The following is a 25,586-nucleotide window of genomic DNA, read 5'->3' on the forward strand; positions in this document are numbered from 1 at the left end:
TAGGCCATTGGGCATGCCACTTAGACTTTCTAATATGCTCATGTATGCAACAATTAAGTTACCGCACAATAATCAACTACGGTTCATGCATAGACACACGTACAAGCTTCAAAAATTTATACTCCCTCCGTCCACGATTACATCTCACATGCTCGAATTGATCCATGTTTGGAACTGTCAACGGCATTTTGCCATATTTGTTCTTCCACCTTCTTGTTGCATTCTTTCTTGTGATAGAAATCACATTAGAGCTATATATTCAGAATGAAAAACTCATCCTCTACTTCCTTCCTCTCTCTAAACATCTTTCTCTTATCCCTTCATTTCCTATTCCCCATTATTGGCTAAGTTTATTACAATTTGTTTGTCATGTTTTATGCTTTGTACTGGAGTCCATAGCATCAAATTTGACATGTGGGTAAACTAGTTGAGGATTTGCAAGCTTTGACTTGATCCAGTTTTTATAGAGTTCTGTTGGTCTAATTCTGTTTTAGCTTGGTATGCTTTTCAAGAAAATACAACGTCATTAGCTTCTTGTCTGCAGAGGCAACACACTCATACTTAAGGACCATTTCCATGGTAGATTTTATCATAATGAAGAAGTTCATACAATGAAACCTTTTTTGTTAGTGATTTTTCCTTACTGTTTCAGTATTATAAATATATTCCTAATTTCCTCTTTGCTTTAAAGTTATAGGAAGAAACCGAGTTCCTCGTGAAGCTTTTGGTCATCAGCGTGGCTATCCACTATGGGAGATTCGACATGTTGAGCTGAAAAACCCAAGACTGGTTGAGCCGTTGAGGATCAAATTGCTTTGGAACGATAATTATTTTGTGAGGAAAGAGTTTCATCGCACGAATACTCGTATATATATGCATTTAGAAACTTTTTTATATTTTGAAGTTGTTAGGTACATGTTTGAAACTTATTTAATGACATTCTAGATTATTGTAATCAATGTTGATTATGATAATGCATATTTTCGACATACGTTGTGTATTATTTATGTTATTAATTAAATTTTATTTTATTAAAAAATTATTGTAATCAATAAAAACTTATGTCGATTGTACCTATAAGATTGGTTAAAAATCAGTTTCGTAGGTACCTACAACACCGCATTTAAAACAATATATGCCTACGATACTAGTTAAAATTGGTTTTATAGTAATATATACGACACCAGTTTTTAATCAGTGTCTATTAGCGCATTTTTCAAGCGGTGTTGTAGATACCTACGACACCGATTAAAAAAGGCGATAATAGACACCGGTTAAAAATTGGTGTCGTACATATCTATGAAATCGATTTTTAACCAATATCTATTAATATCTTTTTTGATACCTTTATAGCACTACAAGTTACGACACCATCGATTAAAAATCGGTGTTTACAACACCATTTATTTTTTGTAGTGTAAGTGTGAATGAGAGAGCATGAGTTTTGAAAAAATATTGAAAGATGTGCATAAATTGAAGAAAGAGATCCACCAAGTTAATTTATTAAGTAATTAATAAATAGTTTGTGACAAAATATTCAGTTATGAATTGTGTGTTTTTATTTAAGAGGGAAGAGAATGTTATGTAATTGATAATTTATATTCATCTCATGCATATATAAATATCTTAACGCGATATAAATTAAGGGGAAATTTTGAACATGAATTTCAAGTTCCAAACTGGGGGTTTTACACTATAATCAAAACACCATAGAGACAAGTTATCTCATCAAGAGGACTTCCAAAATTAGAGAGGTCTTTTATCAAATTTGCCTTCCAAGAAGGCTTTTCAAAATAAGGAAAAAGTGTAGTTAAGCTGAAAATAGCAATCAGGTTTGGCTATTCATTTCATCCCTCGATCACCCGCCGCTACGTTGATTCATCTCGCATTGAATTTTTCTATAGAGACCAAAACCAAACATGGAAGGAAGCAACAGAAACTATAACTCTTCAAGGAATGTCAATTTCAACTACACCTCTTTCTCGTTACACTACAACAACCCATCACTCAACTCAATTTACTACACAGGAATACCAAAAATTACATTGGCTGCCAACTGTGTCAAAAATTACGCAAGGGGTTTTACAACTTTCATAATCAATTAACTTGCAGGTAAATTGATGTCTCGTCTCGTATCAATACAGAAATAGGCGTGCCACGAAGATCAAGTTGGCTGTTTGATCCGCATTTTCCCTAGTCTTTTTCACTTATACAAGTTACACTTTTTCAAGGACAAAATTCTGAACCCCGCCCTCAATGAATAGTCAAGGCATTGGAAAATTCTAAAAATTTCTGAGCTTACTTCCACCGAGCACACCGACAACGAGCATCAACGAAGTGTTGCTCCCTTCCGTAGAAAAATAATCAGCTGCATGTCATATAACCTTGTGAGCCTTCCCGTAGTATCTATTAATGAACGGAGACTGCAGAGGAAGAAAAAAGCAAGCAAATGGTCAGTTCCTAGCTCATACACTGAAAGAAACATAATGATGTAACTAAAACATGTTAGCAATTGGTCTTTATAGGGGGGAGGATGAGCCTTGATACATAAAAATAGTAAGGCTAATCCATTGTTTACTAAGATGGATTGAAACTTTGGGATATCCTAAGGCACTTAATAATTTCTATCATTTTAACTAATTTTTGCTTGATTCATATCTCATTGAAAGGATGGGATTGGAGATATCCTAGTAATGAAAATATAAAAACTCAACTGTGCATCGTATCAATTGTGAAAAGTAAACGCCCCCTTAAAGTATATCGGGTTCTGTATTTGCATAATTGAACTTATAAAAATTAAAGAAAAAGATTGGCAATAATAGCATTACAATCCTGCCAGAGGAAGCATTCCTAAGCAGGGATAACTATACAATAGGAATTAGTTATGATACAACTTACATTTGAGGTTGAACAAATATTTAAAAAACACTCACACGAAAAATTAAGTTAGACCGGAACTCAATTTTCCTATAAATACTACCTTTATCCATATAGTTACTAAAATTTCCCATGCGATATGCTTTTGTCCAAAGTTTTGTACTAACAAATACTTCACACAATGGTCATTTAGTTTAACCATCACCATAAAAAGGTCTACAGTGTACATATAGGGAAAGTATGCAATAATAATTATGCTAAGTATCAGAAAAGCTCCTCCAAGAGTTCAGCAGCATGATTAACACTTTACAGTTCATCTTTCAAATATAGAAGAAAGGTGAAAATGTTGAGGTTCAGGAGGCAATATAAACAGGAAATTGTGCAGAACATTATCTTTTGACTTTTCTCTTAGCCAAGGAAATAATATTGGAAAAACAAGGGCATAAAGGCCAAATTAAAACTTCCCATAAGGCTTCTGCAAATATATTAAGAATGAGGATATACTCACCTTTACACTGGATACATCTGGAGTGTCGGGTGTAGGTACTGGATAAAATTTGTAGAATTTCATATTCTCAAACGCAGCCCTTGATTGTTGGCTCATTTCCTCCCGTGCCTTTCTACGGGCTTCCCTTGCCTACAGAGAAAAAGTGCAGTCAACAGGCATGAATCACACAAAAAAATGATAAGAAACTTATTACACTGGACTTGTTTAGAAAGTACCTCACGATTAGCTTTTTTTGCTTCACGGACTTTCTCCTTCACATAGTCCTGAGGTAGAAAAAATGGGTTAAGTAGACACTAGAAGATAGGAAAAAGAATAATAAAGGATTGGTGATGTAAGCAACATGCACAATCATCAGCGATAACCCACCTTGAAGGGCTCTTTTTGATCAGCAGGTAACTCCTCTTCCTCAATCAGCTTATCAGTGAATTCCTGATAATTTATTACATAACTTCATTAGTAGTATTTCATAGATAGATATGCTAGACAAAGCTATGCATGCAAGTTAAAAATTCATAGTATCAATTATGTAACATTAAATATTAACTCATTAACATAATTTGCAAGAGTACCTCTAGCTCATCAAGTTCCCAATCAAACTCGCAGAAAACCTGGAGGTGCAGTAGAAGTAAGGTTTGCATTCACGTGACCCAAATGTTTTCTAAATTCAGTACAAACAGGTAAAACCCTTGGCCCAATCTCAAGAGCAGCTTTTTGTATAAGTAGGATAAAATAACAGGTACAGCCTTACCGGCTTGGGATCAATAGGAAATAAAAGGTCAACCACTGTGCTCTGCTCTAGTTCATCTTCCTGAAGGGGATCATAAAAGTCTGTGAAAAGATGAGGGGATATGTCAGAACCCTATCTGGGCAATCAGGAAAATATTCAAAGATATTCATAAAACATTAAGAAGTTAATAAACCCAGTGTTCACAAGTTATGCTCAAGTAATGTATGAAACTGGCTCAACTGCGCCTAATGTGGATGGAACATAGGTGGAAGATAATTGATCAGCACATGCAATGAATAAACTATTCTTAAAGACCCAACAATATAATAATAAAAAAGGTTCATGGAATAGGACCCCATAACATACTCCATTAAGCAAGAAAGGAGAATATAAGCCAAGTAGAGCAACGCATATAAATATAATCAAATACCAGATTTACAGAAGAACAGGGCAAGTAGCTAAGGTACAATATCAGAGATCTTTTCTCTCACAACATACACAATATTCATCACACAATAACTTTAGCAGCATTTCATAATAGCAGGAAACCGTAAAATATTGATTGCCAAATGGAGTCCAAAAAGGACAAATCATTATTACAATTTTCATCTTCTTAGCTAGACGTGCTCAACATATGGGAAACAGGGTAAAACTGTCAACCAAACCTTTGACCAACCGTAACTAGCGCTTAGCAGTTGGTCGTAACTGAAACTGTAAATTTTCAGTTCAGATACAATTGGACTTTTATAATCGGCTAACCAGCAGCAAGTTAAACCACAGGTGTTTTGGTTTTGTATTTTTCTTATATTTTAATTTTTTTTATGGTTTTCCAAGTCATAAATGTGTAATTATAAGTTACTTTTTGAAAGATTGTAAGCAATTTTGAACTATATATATCAAATTTGAATGATACACATTATTTTTCCCGAATTCTTACTTTTTTTCACTCCTTTTAGTTCAAAATCATCAAATAAATTAATAGCATAATACTATCTATAAAACTTGAAAATCTACAAGCAAATTTTTAAGTGAACTGCCAGAAACCAGGAGTTCAACAGTAACGGTAACCTTCTCGGGCAAGTTAGGCTACAACCCTAGTGCTGTTAAGACAGTCAGGTAATATGTCATAACCATTAGCCCCTCCTGAATTTCATAACCGTCAGGTAATATTTGGTGAATATATCTCCTATCAGACCAGTAATGCTAAACAATATCATATAGCACTAACTCATTTGTATCATCAAAACCAATCATTTAACTATTAAAGTATTATCTATCAAATTAAAATTCACATAGATAACCAGAATCCACAGATTCCCATTACTGCGATCATGATAATACCTCTAAGCTCTGATGGGCTCTGACACTGACAGGGATTTCAGATAAAGTGGTACACAAAAAGGCTTGAAAAATGCATACATTTCACAAGAATGAACTAGCACTATACTGAAAATCAATCATATAAAAATTCCTTTAGACCCAGAAATTGCAAGAATTGGAAGGACAATAATGACTGAATCAATAGAAATCCTTCAGGAAATATAGCATTTTCACTCACAAGGTAGGCAGTACTCGAACTTCTTTACACGCTCTATCTTCAGATGTCTTAGACCAGCCCTGCAAGAAGAAGCAACTCTTGGACATAAGTGTTATAAGATCAATGAGGCCTCGATCCTCCCCAACCATGCATTGCATCCTCATCAACTTCAGAAAAATAAATCACCTTACCCATTTGTATATAAAAATCCACTACACTGAAAGGAAGTCAAAACAAGAGCAATACCAAGTAGCTAATTCTTCATTCTTTTTCTGGGGGTATTAAACAGTTAAACATAAGGAGAATTATATATAAACAAGTAAAACTTGCAAGTTGTCTTTTTAGACACTTAAATCCAAGTACAAGTGGTGAAAAGGTAATTAAAACATATCAATAACTATTGAAGAAACAATTGGTGCTTTGAAGAGAAAATATCTAAGTTGAGTCAAGATTTTCCCCTGTTATGGTGTCCATGTTCATTCATGGAAGTTTAATGAGTATAAATTATATTGCAAAAAATTATTACACTAGTTAGAATTACTAAACATGGTAGTCGGTAGATGATGTAGATAAGTAAAAATCTGATATTCAAATCATTGAATAAACCTCGATGTCCATATAAGAAAAGAAAAATTGATTATACAGCAAACGATGCAGGCAGCAACAGTAGATGATCTTAAACTGCTGAGACATAAAAAATTTAACTATTGAGACAAACACATAGCAAACCACAAAAATAAATACACAAATCCCTCACCATAAAAAATTATAGTTAGGCAAAAGTTCATGAAATCCAAAAAAACAACAGGAGAAAAGGCAAAGGTTACCTCCTTTGATTACAGCTCAAGATGAAAATTTGAGAGTTTTTAAGTCTTTCAACTTGAGATTCCCTATGAGTAAATGAAAAGGAAAAGTTGTCAACAATATGACAGACAAAATCAGCAGGAGAAAATTTAAAAGGAAAATCTGATACCTTTTCTCAAGAGGTATATAAGGGACCCAATCCATTTTCATCCGCTTCATAGGCACAATTTCTTCAGTCTCCCTCTGAACTGATTTGATACCAATTTTGTCAGATGGAGGGAAAGGTGATACCACCTATTCATTTGAACATATCCATGAATCAGTAAAAATTTCAATAGTAATTAGAACCACGAATGGGTATAATTGTGTATAATTTGCAATAGGGCTAGGAATGTATCAACAAAGCCTAATATCCATCATGTATGAAGGGAGATGGAACAAAGATCATCAAATTGAGCCAATGAAGAAGAACCATTTTCTAGTAGCATTGAGATCGTTCGCATAAAAATATTAGAAATTTCACAAACTTAGAATTAGAGAATTTATGATAACCATAAACACATAAAGCTACAAGTTTAAGATATAGTTAGTGGAGTGAACAAAGATATCTGCGATGACCAATATCACATGAAACACCACAAGTCCCTCTCATTAGAAGCCGAAATAAAAGAAAAGGCATATCAGGAAAACAATAATATAGAGAATAGATGTACAATTATTGGTGAATTTTAAACAATATATTAAGGTTGTATTATTGCAGAGAAGAGTGCAAAAGCAGAAATAATCTACCATTACATAGTTTGTCTAGGAAGTAGATCATTTTCAAGAATATAATTGATTCACTAATGTCCAATTTCAATGGGTGTCATCAGTAAAACAGTACAATCAACTGAGAAAAAATGAAAAACACATAAAATTAAAATGTCAAAGGTGCAGAGAAAAGTATTGGGGCTTACAGCAACCACAACAGGTATCATTGTAACTTTTGATTGATCTTTGTAAGGAACCAATTGAGCTGCAGAGATAAATAGTCAGGATAGCATGGAGAAATCCTAGCAAGAGAATTATGAGACCCCCAAATACTAAGAAACCATAGAGAGAATTAATTAGTATCATCATGTAAACCTCCATATTCTCCAGGAAGCACAAGCTTTATTGTGGCCAACAAAAAATTGGAAGATTTATGTTCTTGCACTACTTACGCTCTGTACAGCCGAATAGATAGACCTTCTTATTATGTAACTCTCCCCCTTCTTCAAGAGCTTCCTGCCACATCAACACAAGTAATACCAAACTTACAATTCCGTAACTTGCTTAGCTCGAGTCATAATATTTGCTCTCAGTGCATTAAAATTTTGTCACCAGAGAAAGATCTCATAAGGACCAAATCAACAAAAACCTTCACATGTTAAAGAGTTAGACTGTAAGAGTTATTGGATACTCACTTCCAAATTAGAGAAGTTCCACTTGTACTCATACACCGTGTCCAACTGATCCCACTGTCAATTAAAAAATTACGTAAAAGAAAGGAAATCAAATTCATTATCATCAAAATAATATGAGAGAGAGAAATGATAGCTAAAACTAGAGAGAATCATATTCGTACCTCTGTGCCCACCGGAAAAACCTGCAGCCAGAGATCCTCCTGCACAACACATGGTAGCACATAAAAACATTAACCAATGTAAAGACTTGTATAAATATCTTCAAACTACATAATGACAGAGGAGAACGCATCTCAGCTTATTGAGACAAACCAAGTCACATTAAAAGAAGCAACAATGTAGACATTATATCTTGATTCTTGATAGAAAACTAGCTGAACGATCCGTTACCAGAAGCACAGTTTCAAGCGAAAATTTCATGTTAACACAATATACGCAAGAAAAGATTAGCAAGAAGCAATTCAAAATCCTATGCCGAAACTGAAAACGTACCAAATTGCGCTTCTCGGGGAAATACTCAGTCGCGGTTTCCGGCTTTTCAACCTTAGCTCGCTTCCGTCTGTCCTTTCCAGCTGCTCCTTTGGTCGGCTCTGGCTCAGCATTGCGGCTGGGCTCCTCCGAGTTGGTCTCTTGAGCTGGCGATTGGCTAGGCTCGTTTTTCTGATCCTCTGCAGGCTTGGTCTTAGGCTCCTTGTGCGTTGCCTTACGCTTGGTTCCCTTCCTCATCGCCTCTGTAGGTAGCCTGGAATGTAGAGAGAGAAAGAGAGAGCGGGAGAGGGATGGAGAGCTCTAGGGTTTTCAAAGAGGACACCCGAAATTTGAATTTGAGAGATGCAAAATGAGATGGCGGAAACAGGTGGATTGAAATAAAATCAGTACAGCATTTATATGTGAGCGTGTCAGCGTACAAAGCACGCGCGTGGATGTTACGCGACTTCTCCTGCTGTACCAACACGCCAATTATAACTGCTGGGTACCACTTTGGCTTTCAGACGTACTAATCGACTATTGTAAGTTTGTAACTTTCTAGTATTTGATTTATAAATTACTCACCGTCCAAATTCGACATAAAATTAATTTATATTATTATATAAAATAAGTTATGTATAAATATTTTTTTAATTAATTTGATTTAATCAAATTAAATTGATGATATAATATTTGAAATGGTATTAATGCCAATCACTTTTACTTTCGCTTTAAGCGAGCATTAAGAGAAGCACAAATGAGTGGATAACTTACTATGTACTGTTTGAGCTCTCGTTGATTGTACATGTCTTTAGTGGTTATTTTTTAATTTTTTATGATATATGTCAACAGTTGAGTTGGAGCTCATTGCAAGCCCAATTATTTTTGTTATATATATTGATATATTTAGTTTAATATCTACATAGCCCAACTCATAACTCAACCCAGCCTCCAAAAAAAAAAATCTTCAACATAATAATAAAAATTAGTTTATTTTTCTAGATTATGGTTTTTTTTTTAAATGCATAGATGTAGCTCTTTATATGCTTTTAATGTACCTACTATAGAATCAATAGAAAGAGTACAACTATTTATTATATTAAGCCACATTTGGATATGTCAATGGTGAATCTATCATGAGCACCCTTTCAAGGGCGTTAAAGCAAGCAGGATTCAATCGAAGAAGAAAGCTTCAATAGATCATATTATATTATGTGACTGATTTTTACTAAGTCCATTAAAAGTAAGTATGCAATTAGTTTTACATGGTTCAGAAAACTCTCATACGTCTATGGTGGGCACGGAGACTAAGAAAGCTGAAAAAGGTGTTGTGAAAGACTAAAAGGGTAGTGTTAATGACTTTTACTTACTTTTACTAATTTCTCATTAGCATAAAGACATTTAACATTAGTTTTATTCATTTACTTATTTTGACTTCAATTTAACTTATTTGTAATTTAATTTTAGTATTCCTCTATTTACTTTATTTCTTTTTTTATTTATTCTTTTATTTTCTGGAAAGTGGCAGATTACGTTCAATTTAAAAGTGGGCAGATTACATAAAATTAAATAGTGGCAGATTACATAAAATGGAAAAATGGCAGATTTCATAAAATTAAATAGTGGCATATTACATAAAATGGAAAAATGGCAGATTACATGAAATGGAAAAGTGACAGATTACATAAAACTAAAAAGTGGCAGGCTACACATAGGCAAAAAGTGGCGCCACTTTTGTTAAACCTTAACTCCAAAAGATTGGAGGGAAATTTAAAACTACAACTACCAATGCTAGAGTCAATAAATACAAGTGGGAGTTGGGTGAACACATTAATTTCACCCAACTCCTTAAAATGGCAGAAAATAGAGAGTCTTCAAAGCTAAATAATGATGAAAGAAATCAAGTTGCACAGTGGTTGTTGCAACGGAGTTCCAACGGCAAACTTCAATACGGCGCAAAGAAGAAGGCAGCCACACTCTTCAAACTTAGTTTGAAGACTATTTGGTGCATTTGGAAATCGGCAACTGCCCAACAAGCGCTCGGACAAACCTATACAATTGAAATCAATGAAAAGAGGTTCAACACACAAGGATAAATGGGCGATCGATTCAGAAAAGGTAAAGAAGTTAAGTGTTCTACAAAGATCTTCAATTAGAGTCATGGCATGTAACCTAGGAGTTAGTAAGTCACTTGTAGGTGTGTGGGTGAAAGACAAGAAACTTAGAGCACATACCAATGCTATCAAACCGCTTTTAACCCCTCAAAACAAGATATCAAGGCTGCGATGGAGCCTTAGGCAGCTTAGTGACATAAATGTGGAGGGATTTATCAAGTTTCAAACCATGTTCAACACCATACACATAGATGAGAAGTGGTTTTACTTAACCAAAAGCAAGGATAGATATTACCTTATGCCGGGTGAGTTGGACCCGTATAGGGCTTGCAAATCAAAGAGATACATACCAAAGATTATGTTTAGTTGTGCAATTGCACAACCTATCATAGATGCTCAAGGAAACGTGATTTTTGATGGAAAGATGGGAATTTTCCCATTCACATATGAAGAGGCAGCTCAAAGGAACTCAAAAAATAGAGTTAAAGGGACAATGGAAGTGAAAGCAATACCCAATATCACCCAAAACGTCATAAGGGACTCAATGATTAACAAGGTATGCAATTTTATGTTATGCTATCAGAATTTCATTAATAATTCATCACTTAGCCATTTTATATTCATATTACAGATGTTGCCCTACTTCAAATCAAAGTGGCCTTCATTTGCAAGCAAGAATATATTTATACAACAAGACAATGTCAAACCACACATAAAGGTTGATGATCCGGAGTTCTTAGCAGTTGCAAGAGCAGATGGATTCAATATCCAACTGGTCTGCCAACCTGCTAACTCTCCAGACACCAATGTTAATGATTTGGGATTCTTTAGAGCAATTCAAAGCCTCAAAGATCAGAAACCAGTGAAGGACGTAGGGGAACTAATCAAGAATGTGCAAGATGCATACAATGAGTACCCGCCTCAAAAGATAAATCATGTTTTTCTAACTTTCCAGTCTTGCTACCAGGAGATTATCAAAGCCAAAGGGGACAACAATTACAAAATCCCACACATGAACAAAGAGAGGTTAGAAAGGATTGGCATGCTACCAGATGCAATTTCAATTTCACAACAGCTAGTGGATGAGAGTATGGAGTTCTTAGAGGGAAACAATCATGCTGACACAACAGAATACACAGATGGTCAAGCTGAAGAATTTCAACAGAACATGTCAGACATCCTAGAGGGTCTCACACATGTAAACATCAATTAGGAGTTTGGCTGAACATACTTTTGGATAGGGTTTACAGAACCAAACATATCTTAGCATGTTTTGAACTTGTTTGGAATGTAAACTTCTTTTATTGTGCTTTTGTTTATTAAATACGCATTTCAGACCATTTATCTCTTAAGTATGCATCCAATACTAGGTTAATTACAAACCTAGTGGTTGCTCACTTAGTAGATAAACAATCACCCTCAGATAAGATATCATCACAGGGCACAAGTAGTAGTATCAATGCATCCAATATCAGTTTAATCACTTAAATGAGGGCATCACCAGCCACCAATAATACCAAATTTAATCACAGATTGCAAACAATGGCAAAACACATGGATTCATAGCCAAATGACATCACCCTCAGATAAGATATCATCACAGGGCACAAGTAGTAGTATCAATGCATCCAATATCAGTTTAATCACTTAAATGAGGGCATCACCAGCCACCAACACAATATAACCATAGAACAGAAACAATGGCATCACCAGCCACCAACACCCATCAAATGGAATCACCAACCAAACCAACATGAACCAAGTGGCATCACCAGCCAAACCCACAACGAGAAAAAAACATAGGGTTTAGATATCACCTTATTAGCTCAAATCCGACAACATAGGGAAATAAATCCGTAGGGTTTGAAGACGGCGGCGGCGGCGGGCACAGAGCTCGGACTCCACTGTCACGAACGGCTGCGGCGGCGGCTCTACATCAGGGATGAGGCCACCGGACGCCACCCACGCGTTGTAGCCGCTGTCAGGAAGGATACACTCCGAAAGGCCAACATACTTAGTATACCTTTCGCCTTTGTATTGGGCAAAGTCGTAGAAGATGGCTTCTTCAACAGATCCAGGAGCTGGAGCACTAGGAATGGGAGTTTCAGTCGCCGGCGATGCATCCGCAAACGAATCGCTCTCCGGCACCATGGATTCAGTGGAAGGCGTCGGATCTACGAACGAATCGGTCTCCGGCACCATGGATTCAGTGGAAGGCGTCGGATCTACGAACGAATCGGTCTCCGGCACCATGGATTCAGAGGCAGGCGTCGGATCTACGAACGAATCGGTCTCTGGCACCAGCGATTGCGTCTCCGTCACCGCCACTGATTCCGGCGCATCGGACGACACGAACGCCGCATAAGACATGGCCACATCCTTCATGCAGGGGAGGCCGAATTCAACCGCGTTTTCAACCGATTCAAACTCCAAATCCCATGAACAATTGGGAGGAGAAGTAGGAGCAACATCCATTGGAAGAGAATCAGTGAAGAAGAAGATGAATCGGCGAAGCAGAATCGGCCAAGAAGAAAAAACGGGAATAAAAATCTGAAATAGTTGGATGGGGTTGGGCCGAAAAAGGCAAAAAAATTAAGGAGCCTTAATTAAGCAGCAGCCCACATGTAAGTAATTGAAAAATTGGATTAGTGATGTTAAATAAAAATGGGTGGGTCCAATTGGTAAAAAGTGTAGTAATTTTAAAAGTAAGGGAGGGTAAATGTATCCAAAAAGCAGAGTGGGAACTTGTTTCGTGGACAAAAATTTAGAGGCAAGTAGGTACTTGTTTCGTGGACGGAGGGAGTATTTGATTTATAAATTACTCGCGTCTAACCGTCCAAATTCGACATAAAATTAATTTATATTATTATATAAAATAAGTTATGTATAAATTTTTTTTTAATTAATTTGATTTAATCAAATTAAATTGATGATATAATATTTGAAATGGTATTAATGCCAATTACTTTTACTTTCGCTTTAAGCGAGCATTAAGAGAAGCACAAATGAGTGGATAACTTACTATGTACTGTTTGAGCTCTCGTTGATTGTACATGTCTTTAGTGGTTATTTTTTAATTTTTTATGATATATGTCAACAGTTGAGTTGGAGCTCATTGCAAGCCCAATTATTTTTGTTATATATATTGATATATTTAGTTTAATATCTACATAGCCCAACTCATAACTCAACCCAGCCTCCAAAAAAAAAATCTTCAACATAATAATAAAAATTAGTTTATTTTTCTAGATTATGGTTTTTTTTTAAAATGCATAGATGTAGCTCTTTATATGCTTTTAATGTACCTACTATAGAATCAATAGAAAGAGTACAACTATTTATTATATTAAGCCACATTTGGATATGTCAATGGTGAATCTATCATGAGCACCCTCTCAAGGGCGTTAAAGCAAGCAGGATTCAATCGAAGAAGAAAACTTCAATAGATCATATTATATTATGTGACTGGTTTTTACTAAGTCCATTAAAAGTAAGTATGCAATTAGTTTTACATGGTTCAGAAAACTCTCATACGTCTATGGTCCTGATTTACAGGAGAATCCACTAACTTCGGATTTCTTTTTTTAAAGTTGTGATCCCGTCAGGTAGCGGCGGCAGAATTGATGGAGGGAGGAGAAGAAAGTGAATGAGCTGGGGAGGTTGCGGTATGATAAGAATCTAGTGTGTGTGTGTGTGTGAGAGAGAGAGAGAGAAAGCTTGTAAGAAAACACAATGTTTTGCTCGTCGGCCGGAAAATACTAAGGCTTGTTTTGGCAGGCCACGTTAATGACATGTAGGATCGAATTTGAAGAAAACAAAAAATCAGCGTTAAAATTGAACATAGAGTAAAATTACATATTTAAATTAAAAAAATTTAAGTTTGTGCTATATTTAAATTTCGATCAAAGTTTGTGATATACATGCATTTAACTCTTTTATTTACAATTGTCCTTACTTTAGTAAATACTTATTTAAAAAGAAAAATGATAAAAACTTCACCTCGTGCGTACGGCGGTACGGGGTAAAAGTAAAAAAAAAAGCATTTTTTTTATACATATCACGATCTTAAGAAACTGGACCACTACATTATTTCAGTTTCTGAATTATGTTTGGTCGACGTCCTCATGGGTTAAGAGATTGTAGGCTTTGCGTGAAATTTTAAATTTGACTCTCTATTTATAATTGAGAAAATAAATTATAATTTGATTAAATAATAAATCTTTTTAGCAAATTATATCATTTATATATTCCATCCGTCCATCAAACATCTTTTAGCGCAGGATGACACGAGTTTTAATAAAAATTAATTGTGTATTTGATGATTAGAATTGAGTCCCACAAAAAAAAATTGTAAGAGTAAGAATGAGTGCAGTTATTTTTAAAAGTATATTAGAAAAAAAAAATGGGGACAGATCAAAATAAAAAGATAGGAAGATATTTGAGAGAACGGAAGGAGTATAATATAATAAAAAGTTTAATGTTAATTTTTTACCATTAAATTTTCTCTCTTATAGTATTCTTTATTTTACCCACTATTTTCTCTCCAATTAACCAGTGAGCATGTTTGATAGCCCTAGATAAAGCAAAATAGATAAATAATCATGTCTTATCTAAGCGTTTGATAGCAATATTGATTAACAAGAAGACCCGCATTAAGCGAGCCCGCTCTTATATCACTGTTCCACTTAGAAATTTAATATCTCATCCCCCTGGTATTATTTATCACACTTTATCTCAATTTATATATCAAACACAACCTTAGGGTGTGTTTGATATAAAATTGAGATAAAGGGTGATAAATAAAACTTAGATAAATAATATCAGGGGGAGGAGATATTAAATTTATTAGTGGAACAGTGATATAAGAGCGGGCCTCTCGCTTAATGCGGGCCTTCTTGTTAATCAATATTGCTATCAAACGCTTAGATAAGACATGATTATTTATCTATTTTGCTTTATCTAGGGCTATCGAACACGTCCCTAGTGTTTTGAATTGACGTGATTATATCTCTACCTTTCTCTATTTTTTAATTACTTCTTTCCTTGCTATTTTTAAATTATTTTTTCTCTTTCTTTAAAATTCTTTCCTTTTTAGAATTTTTGATTTTTCTAGAAATTTGTACAGTTTGGTAACTAAAAAAATATTCATTATGCTTATTAAATTAAATATCCTTATAAGAGTAAAGATTATATATAAAAAATATTAATTTGGCCAATATCGATTAATTTCTTCAAAATCGATTCACCACTTTATGTTTGGCCAATATACACACATAGAAACATAGTATTATAATTTTATGTTGGGTAAATATCACTTTATGTCCCATCGTTTGGCTGAATTATCGATTATGTCCCAACTTTTCGATAATATTTAATTGGGACTCAACCTATCGATATTTTTTAAATTGTATCCTGTAAAAAAATTTCGACGCTCGGGAATTGACGTGGAATGCCAGAGTTTGATTACGTGTACTTATTAATCCACTTGGAATTGCCAGGTTTATTATGTTTTAATAAAAAGAACTTAACATAATCCACGTCATCCCCTTCCTTCTCTCTTCCTACCCCTCCATTAGGGTTTCTGGTACTCCTACCTCTACGTCAGAATGGGCCAGCTCATCCCCTTCTTTCGCTTCACCGCTGACCTCCACTCCCGCGGCGCTATCGCCACCATCATCACCGTCGAGCCTACCATTAGTGCAGCAGAATCCGACTGCCTCTCTAACTTCGTCGCCACATTTCCACACATCAAATGCCTCCAACTCCATCTCCTCCCTCACAAGAAATCCCAACTCACCAACGACGATCCTTTCTTCATCCAATGGAGCGCATCGCCAACTCAATCCATCTCTTATGTTTTCTTCCCTCTCGCCGCCTCTCTCCGCCGTTGTCGTCGATCACCCTGTCCTCATCCGAGTCCTCCACCTCGCCTCCCTCCCCATTTACACACCCAGCACCACCTCCACCAGATTATTCTCCATCATGGTCGTCACAACAACGACCGCCTCAAAGTCCCCCACAACAACGACCACCTCAAAATCCCTAATTTAGGCTCCGTCCCTGTCTCGAGCATTCCTCCGCCGTTGCTCGACCCCAACCACTACTTCGCCGTCCCGATCACAACAAACACGGCGTCGCTCGAGAGGCGTTCTATCGCCACCTTTGTTGTTGAGCCCTAGATCCCTACCTCAGTTGTGCCCTCTATCAATTTCGACCAATTTCAACGGCTTCGACCATCCCTGCATTACACACTTACCCTCAATCGTGAGCCGCCTTGATTTCAAACTTGAATTCACCGTTGCGTCTCTCATATGAGAATGCAGCCATTGTCGATTATCTTCTCTGAGGATTGCGGCCTCTACATATCCGATGGGCTCAGCGCCGGTGGAGATTTAGGGATCGACTTTGGTTGGGAAAAATAGAGGGTCTGCGGGGGTGAGGGAATGAGAAGGGTCTAACGGAGGTGGGGGAAAGAGGGAGGGGTTCGACAGAGGTGGGGATGGGGGAAAGGTCGACGGAAAAGGGTCTGCGACGAGGGTGGGAAGGGGGAGGAAATGTGACGCGTGTGGGGGAGGGGGTGACATGTGAGGTTTTTCAATTTCTAAGTTTTTTTATTAAAATATACAGACCTGGCAATTCCAAGTGGATTAATAAGTCTACGTAATCAAACTCCGGCATTCCACGTCAATTACCGAACACCGGAAAATTTGTACGGGACACAATTAAAAAATTGTTGATAGATTGGGTACCAATTAGATATTATCGAAAAGTTGGGACATAATTGATAATTCGGTCAAACGATGGGACATAAAGTGATATTTACCCACAAAATTACGGGCAATTCTATTCATAGCCCCCGTTTTACTCTGTATAGCCCCTAATTTAAAATAAAATAATTAATAATTATGAATTTACTGTTTAACCCTATGGCCATATGTTCGCTAATATTTTCACCACGCCGCAAGTATACGGGTAGTTGTAATATATGGAAGCAAGGTCGTATCCCACAAGGATTAGTAGTTCAATCAAGTGATTATCCTAATTCATTTTACTAGACTATTTAGACTAAATAATTGAGTGATTGGTTTGATTATCTAACTAAATACTTAACAAGTGCAAAGACAAATAAAAATCAAATAAGCAAAGTGGATTAATAAGATGATTAAAGCGATTTAGGGACTAGGCATCGATGATTAAGCAAAGGACTTCAATTATAACTCAATACTAATCTTGACGATCCTAATTATCTAGAGTGATCTCTCAACTAGTTCTAGCCCCCTCCCGGACGACTAGAACGGTAGATTACGGGTCATAGTTGCCGTCCCCGGTCAACTTCTAACCTATAACTCCCAAAAGCACACAAAGATCAACATACTCTCACCCAACTCTCAACCTCCCGGTAATCGAATTGATATGTTTCAAACACATTATCTATTGCAATTATTATCTCCCGATTCAAATTGCAAATTAGGAATGTATAGAATGTGGCCAACAAACCATACAAGAATAAATCAAGGGTTTGAAAAGATAAAGTGCAAAGGAACAAACAAGATTTATATTGAGCACAAATAATCAATCCATTACAATAATCATCTGGCCTAATCCCCAAATCAAAGAGAAATTTAGCCTATCATGTTCAACAATAACATACCCAATGAAAAGAGAAATGTTTAGCCCTATTTTGTAATGAATTTGTGGGTGTTTACGACTTATTATGACTTTTATTTTGGTCTCTTTCATTCAAGAGTTGATTGATTTGAGCGTTTGTGCTAATTTTGTTGTCTCAAGATTTTATGCTCAAATTGATTGATATGTGGACAAAAAATAAAGTTAGAATTTAGTTGATTGGTCTCAAGAAGAATCGAAGTTCGTCTCGATACGAGTTCGTAGGCGAAAACGGATCCAAAATCCAACTTGAAACGAGGGAGAACGGACCAAAACAAAAACACTGCGCATTGCAGTCTGCGAAAGGCATAGACGGCGGCGCCGTATCACGGCGGGCGCCGTCCACGGCGCCGCCGTCACTGGGTGGCAGTTACGTTTTTCCATTTTAAAGTCGATTTTTAGGGTTTTTGGAGGTACTCTCGACCCCAGCAGCCTCCTAGGCGATTTTCACTTGATTTCCCTTAGTTTTAGAGTAGTTAAAACATCAACAAACATATTTTGGCTTGTAGATTGAAGATCATGTTAGTTTTCATTACATCGGATTGAAGTTTCGGATTGTTCTCGCTGTAAGAATTCAGTTTATGTTTTCTTTGGATTGAATGCTAGTTTATTTCATTTGCGTAGATTATTGTTGCTTCGAGTTTACTTGATGAATTAGTTGTTCTTTATTCTCGCCTAGATAATCGTTGTTTATGATTTATTGAATTATCTAATGCTTTCTAGATTGCTAGTTAGAACCCTAGGTTTATTAGTTCCCTGCGTTCTTAATCTGCTTCCTATTTTCGCCTAGATAGATTTATATGCTTTCTGTTGATTCTGCATTAGATAATTTTACAAGCTTTATTTAATTACGCCTAGATTTAAAGAGAGAGTGTCAGACCCAACTACCCGATTAGAGTGTTTAGGTTTCCTTTCCTGTTTCCTGTGAGTAGCACGATCGAAGCCCTGCTAAGCCTTCCTTGAGAGACGACTTGAGTCACCTTACCGCCCTAGGACGACTTCGTATAAATTCGAGTCCATCCGCTAGGTGTTTTTGGATGAGTCAAATTTTGGCGCCGTTGCCGGGGAAGGCTTTAGGCGTTTGGTTGTGCTACTTTGTTTTCCGTGTTTATTTTATTTTTATTTTTGCTCGGTTATTTTCTTTCTCCCACCGGTGCGTTTGATCTGTTTTGTTGAGTGTTGTGTTGCTAGGGAGTTAAAGTCTTAACTGGAATTTGGCATTCTACTTGACAACACTCACCGTGCACGCGAGGTGCTTGAAGCCTAGGAGAGGGTACCGAGTCTCTTTTGTCTAGCGTTGGAGTTGAGAAGATGGCAGGAAGAAAATTGCAGTACATGGGGGATTTTACCCGGCCTGTCATAGAGGCCACGAACTCAGCTATTGTGCTCCCCACTGCAGTAAGGAATTACAACCTGAAGCCCAATGATTCAAGTCTGCTCCCCCTCTTTTATGGGCTGCCGAATGAAGATGCCCTGCAGTTTATCCGGGACTTCTGCACCCAAGTGCAAACTTTTCCACTGTTGGAGATCACAGAAGACCAGCTGAAGCTTAAATGTTTCCAGTATGCACTTAAGGATCGGGCAAGGACTTGGCTTCTCTCCTTACCGCCTAGTTCTATCACTACTTGGGAAGAGGCCTGTGAGAAGTTTATGTTGAAGTTCTACCCAAATCACAAGACACAAGAGATTAGAACTCAAATCATGAACTTTGTTCAAGGAGCCGACGAGCCACTTCATGAGGCTTGGGAGAGATTCCAGGAACTCCTCCGCCAGTGCCCGCAGCATCAGTTAACCCCAGTGATGTTGATGCAACTCTTTTATGACGGGTTGCTGCAGACTTCTCAATTTATGGTGGATAGCACGGCAGGAGGCAACATTGCCCGGAAGACAGCTGATGAACTCAAGGAGATCTTCAACACACTTGCCGCGAGTTCCCAACAAAAGTCGGTAAGAGGAAGAAGGGTTGAAGCTAATGCAGCAGATCCAAACAATGAGCTTCAGAAGCAAGTAGCGGACTTGATGAGGCAAGTACAACACCTCAGGATGAACCAGGTGGAGGCTCCACCCGCTCACGCGCCACCAGCAATAGGTTGTGGCATATGTGGGGAGTATGGCCATGGAGCCAACGAGTGCCATAGGATGGGCGAGCGTACTTATGAAAGAGGAGTAGAAGTCTTTGCTGCACAAGGGTATTCGAGTAGGCAACTCCAGGGTCACATGCAAGGACACGGGCAGAGTTCTCAATACTGTCAATTTCAGCAGCCTATGGGTTATCAGAACCAGCAGCAGTTCTACCCACCTCAGCAGCACCAACCTCCAGGCCCCTTATTTGAGGATCAGATGCAAGCTTTCATGCAAGCTAGCAAACAGGCGATGGAGGCTCAGAGTGCTACCATCAAGCGCCTCGAGACTACAGTGGGGCAACTAACAGGAGCCTTGAATCAGCTGCAGCAAGAACAACCAACTGGGAAGTTCCCAAACCAGGGCAAACAACCGCATCAAGCTCATGCCATAGCGGTAGTCAAGGAAAATGCCCCAATAACCATGGGAAAATGGAGAAGCAAAACAGTGGAAGCAATCAAGGCTACCCAATGCCCCAGTGAGCCACTCCCACCTGTCACTGTTGCACCAGACCAACCACCACCCAAGCAAGGAGATCCAGGTAGCTTTATTTTTGATATTAGCTTAGGTGGGGTTGAAAAGGTTTTTGGAATGCTTGATCTGGGCGCGGCAGTCAATTTGATGCCACTTGATATTTTTGAGAAATTGGGTAATAAAGAGCTGAAATGCACGAATATTAAGATAGAGCTAGCTGACGGCTCCATTAGCAGCCCACGAGGTCTTGTTGAGGATGTTGAGGTGGTTGTGGAGGGGATTAAGATCTTGGCTGATTTTGTTGTCCTGGATGTGGGAAAAGGGACTAGAGGCGAGAATGGGCATCTAGTGCTACTTGGCCGACCCTTTATGGCTACCACCCATACTCGCATCGATGTGGGTACGGGAACTGTAAGTATGGTAGGGGCAGGTAGAGCGGTAACATTCTCAGTTTTTGATAAAAAACCTACTACCCCCACTCCCTTAATTCAAATATGCTCTTATGTTGAAACATTTGATGCTTTGGATGAGGATTGTATTGTGCAGGACTTCCTTAATAAGCTACAGGAAGAGGACGAGATCGTGGAAGAATTTCTTGCTAACTTGCAAGATGAAAGTGAGATTGAGAGAGAATTCCTGGATAAACTACAAGAGGAAGATGATAAAGAGCAAGGCCTTCTGTGTGCCTTGCTACTGGAAGAGAAGCTGGATGAGGTTGGGTCACTAAATTTCGTTGGATGTGTGGATAGAGGGTCATCCCAGGATATGAGCATGGAGCACTCATTTGGAGGACCCGCAGCTGCAATTCAAGAAGATGAGTTTACAAGGGCGTTAAGGCAGCTGGAGCTTCAATCGGATTTTGGTTAAGGGACCTTCTTAGTTGGGCTGGCGACTTAAAAACTAGCGCTGCATGGGAGGCAACCCATGTTTTCTTGCTTTTTCTGGTTTCGTTTTTCTGTCGTTTTGTTTGTGTTGTGTTTTGTTGCATCTGTTGTTTGGTGCAGGTTGTTGCGTTGGAGACTGCTTGTTCTTTGGATGAGAGAGAGGCAGACATCGTGGGACACTACAGACTCACCACTGGATCGGTATTTAGGGAAGTTTCCTCCTTCACCCCTCTTTTTGTTTGCACTGAGGACAGTGCCAGAGTTTAAGTGTGGGGGGGTGTTTGTTGGTAGTTGTGAATCCTGTGGGTGTCTTCTTGCTGTGTTCTTGGGCTTTCTTGTGTGGGGCGAATGGTCCCCTTGTCTTGATTTCTTGTTTGTTTTTTAGTGCACCTCGCATGTTGATGGTGGTTCACTAGCGATTCTGGTTTGTGTTTTGAGTGGTTTGTTGTCCTTGTTCTTTGTGATTCAGTTGTTCCCAATTTGGTGTAAGTAGTTTAATGTTTGGATGCAACACCCTGATGAGCAACTCTTGATGTGATTTGTCCGATAGAGGCTAGGGGGAGTGTTTTCATTGCAATTTCCTAATATCTTTCTCTGAGTTGAAATGTTTGGTTGGTTGTTGAGTTTTTGATAGCTCTGGGTCTCTGCTCCTCAAATGGCATCATTATGAGCATGGGAAACCACGCGAGAATATTTTGGATCTCCTCCAAAAGTGTCAATCTCGTGAATTACGGCCCATCTATTAAGAGCGAAAATAACTTGACCCAAAAAAAAAAGTGAAATGTGAAAAAAAAAATGAAAGAATGTGAAAAATGAACGAGATATGATTATAAAGGAAATTGCATTAGGAAATTCACCCCTAGCGGAGAATTGGGTCTGATCGGATTGAGTTGTATCACCTTGTTGTTGCATTATAAACCTTAACTTTGAACACCTGATTGGGGACATTGATATCTTGGAAGACTTGGATTGGTTGGTGTTTTGGCTTGGTGAGTAGAATTGCTTGTGGATTTCCATTTGATGTTGTGACTGTTGCTTGAGGACAAGCAAGGATTTAAGTGTGGGGGGGTTGTTTAGCCCTATTTTGTAATGAATTTGTGGGTGTTTACGACTTATTATGACTTTTATTTTGGTCTTTTTCATTCAAGAGTTGATTGATTTGAGCGTTTGTGCTAATTTTGTTGTCTCAAGATTTTATGCTCAAATTGATTGATATGTGGACAAAAAATAAAGTCAGAATTTAGTTGATTGGTCTCAAGAAGAATCGAAGTTCGTCTCGATACGAGTTCGTAGGTGAAAACGGATCCAAAATCCGACTTGAAACGAGGGAGAACGGACCAAAACAAAAACGCTGCGCATTGCAGTCTGCGAAAGGCATAGACGGCGGCGCCGTATCACGGCGGGCGCCGTCCACGGCGCCGCCGTCACTGGGTGGCAGTTACGTTTTTCCATTTTAAAGTCGATTTTTAGGGTTTTTGGAGGTACTCTCGACCCCAGCAGCCTCCTAGGCGATTTTCACTTGATTTCCCTTAGTTTTAGAGTAGTTAAAACATCAACAAACATATTTTGGCTTGTAGATTGAAGATCATGTTAGTTTTCATTACATCGGATTGAAGTTTCGGATTGTTCTCGCTGTAAGAATTCAGTTTATGTTTTCTTTGGATTGAATGCTAGTTTATTTCCTTTGCGTAGATTATTGTTGCTTCGAGTTTACTTGATGAATTAGTTGTTCTTTATTCTCGCCTAGATAATCGTTGTTTATGATTTATTGAATTATCTAATGCTTTCTAGATTGCTAGTTAGAACCCTAGGTTTATTAGTTCCCTGCGTTCTTAATCTGCTTCCTATTTTCGCCTAGATAGATTTATATGCTTTCTGTTGATTCTGCATTAGATAATTTTACAAGCTTTATTTAATTACGCCTAGATTTAAAGAGAGAGTGTCAGACCCAACTACCCGATTAGAGTGTTTAGGTTTCCTTTCCTGTTTCCTGTGAGTAGCACGATCGAAGCCCTGCTAAGCCTTCCTTGAGAGACGACTTGAGTCACCTTACCGCCCTAGGACGACTTCGTATAAATTCGAGTCCATCCGCTAGGTGTTTTTGGATGAGTCAAATTTTGGCGCCGTTGCCGGGGAAGGCTTTAGGCGTTTGGTTGTGCTACTTTGTTTTCCGTGTTTATTTTATTTTTATTTTTGCTCGGTTATTTTCTTTCTCCCACCGGTGCGTTTGATCTGTTTTGTTGAGTGTTGTGTTGCTAGGGAGTTAAAGTCTTAACTGGAATTTGGCATTCTACTTGACAACACTCACCGTGCACGCGAGGTGCTTGAAGCCTAGGAGAGGGTACCGAGTCTCTTTTGTCTAGCGTTGGAGTTGAGAAGATGGCAGGAAGAAAATTGCAGTACATGGGGGATTTTACCCGGCCTGTCATAGAGGCCACGAACTCAGCTATTGTGCTCCCCACTGCAGTCAGGAATTACAACCTGAAGCCCAATGATTCAAGTCTGCTCCCCCTCTTTTATGGGCTGCCGAATGAAGATGCCCTGCAGTTTATCCGGGACTTCTGCACCCAAGTGCAAACTTTTCCACTGTTGGAGATCACAGAAGATCAGCTGAAGCTTAAATGTTTCCAGTATGCACTTAAGGATCGGGCAAGGACTTGGCTTCTCTCCTTACCGCCTAGTTCTATCACTACTTGGGAAGAGGCCTGTGAGAAGTTTATGTTGAAGTTCTACCCAAATCACAAGACACAAGAGATTAGAACTCAAATCATGAACTTTGTTCAAGGAGCCGACGAGCCACTTCATGAGGCTTGGGAGAGATTCCAGGAACTCCTCCGCCAGTGCCCGCAGCATCAGTTAACCCCAGTGATGTTGATGCAACTCTTTTATGACGGGTTGCTGCAGACTTCTCAATTTATGGTGGATAGCACGGCAGGAGGCAACATTGCCCGGAAGACAGCTGATGAACTCAAGGAGATCTTCAACACACTTGCCGCGAGTTCCCAACAAAAGTCGGTAAGAGGAAGAAGGGTTGAAGCTAATGCAGCAGATCCAAACAATGAGCTTCAGAAGCAAGTAGCGGACTTGATGAGGCAAGTACAGCACCTCAGGATGAACCAGGTGGAGGCTCCACCCGCTCACGCGCCACCAGCAATAGGTTGTGGCATATGTGGGGAGTATGGCCATGGAGCCAACGAGTGCCATAGGATGGGCGAGCGTACTTATGAAAGAGGAGTAGAAGTCTTTGCTGCACAAGGGTATTCGAGTAGGCAACTCCAGGGTCACATGCAAGGACACGGGCAGAGTTCTCAATACTGTCAATTTCAGCAGCCTATGGGTTATCAGAACCAGCAGCAGTTCTACCCACCTCAGCAGCACCAACCTCCAGGCCCCTTATTTGAGGATCAGATGCAAGCTTTCATGCAAGCTAGCAAACAGGCGATGGAGGCTCAGAGTGCTACCATCAAGCGCCTCGAGACTACAGTGGGGCAACTAACAGGAGCCTTGAATCAGCTGCAGCAAGAACAACCAACTGGGAAGTTCCCAAACCAGGGCAAACAACCGCATCAAGCTCATGCCATAGCGGTAGTCAAGGAAAATGCCCCAATAACCATGGGAAAATGGAGAAGCAAAACAGTGGAAGCAATCAAGGCTACCCAATGCCCCAGTGAGCCACTCCCACCTGTCACTGTTGCACCAGACCAACCACCACCCAAGCAAGGAGATCCAGGTAGCTTTATTTTTGATATTAGCTTAGGTGGGGTTGAAAAGGTTTTTGGAATGCTTGATCTGGGCGCGGCAGTCAATTTGATGCCACTTGATATTTTTGAGAAATTGGGTAATAAAGAGCTGAAATGCACGAATATTAAGATAGAGCTAGCTGACGGCTCCATTAGCAGCCCACGAGGTCTTGTTGAGGATGTTGAGGTGGTTGTGGAGGGGATTAAGATCTTGGCTGATTT

At 38.5% G+C, this 25,586-nt stretch overlaps 2 protein-coding genes across 2 annotated transcripts; one reads left to right on the forward strand and one right to left on the reverse strand.

Annotated features, from left to right (window-relative positions):
• Window positions 1-1,920: 1,920 nt before the first annotated feature.
• LOC131021768 (protein HEAT INTOLERANT 4-like) lies at window positions 1,921-8,769 on the reverse strand. Its single transcript, XM_057951050.1, has 14 exons — window positions 8,391-8,769; window positions 8,060-8,098; window positions 7,899-7,952; window positions 7,656-7,719; window positions 7,410-7,468; window positions 6,623-6,747; window positions 6,477-6,539; window positions 5,671-5,729; window positions 4,134-4,213; window positions 3,955-3,993; window positions 3,752-3,814; window positions 3,601-3,648; window positions 3,386-3,514; window positions 1,921-2,423 (listed from the first exon to the last, which is right to left on the reverse strand). Exons 1-14 carry the CDS (start codon window positions 8,622-8,624, stop codon window positions 2,376-2,378), a joined length of 1,104 nt encoding a protein of 367 aa, XP_057807033.1. The 5' UTR covers window positions 8,625-8,769; the 3' UTR covers window positions 1,921-2,375.
• A 1,757-nt stretch (window positions 8,770-10,526) lies between these two features.
• On the forward strand, window positions 10,527-11,693 carry LOC131023458 (uncharacterized). Its single transcript, XM_057952999.1, has 2 exons — window positions 10,527-11,036; window positions 11,112-11,693. Exons 1-2 carry the CDS (start codon window positions 10,527-10,529, stop codon window positions 11,691-11,693), a joined length of 1,092 nt encoding a protein of 363 aa, XP_057808982.1.
• The last annotated feature ends 13,893 nt before the right edge of the window (window positions 11,694-25,586 follow it).

Source organism: Salvia miltiorrhiza, chromosome 4, assembly GCF_028751815.1.
Source record: "Salvia miltiorrhiza cultivar Shanhuang (shh) chromosome 4, IMPLAD_Smil_shh, whole genome shotgun sequence".
In the NCBI taxonomy this organism is placed as follows: domain Eukaryota; kingdom Viridiplantae; phylum Streptophyta; class Magnoliopsida; order Lamiales; family Lamiaceae; genus Salvia; species Salvia miltiorrhiza.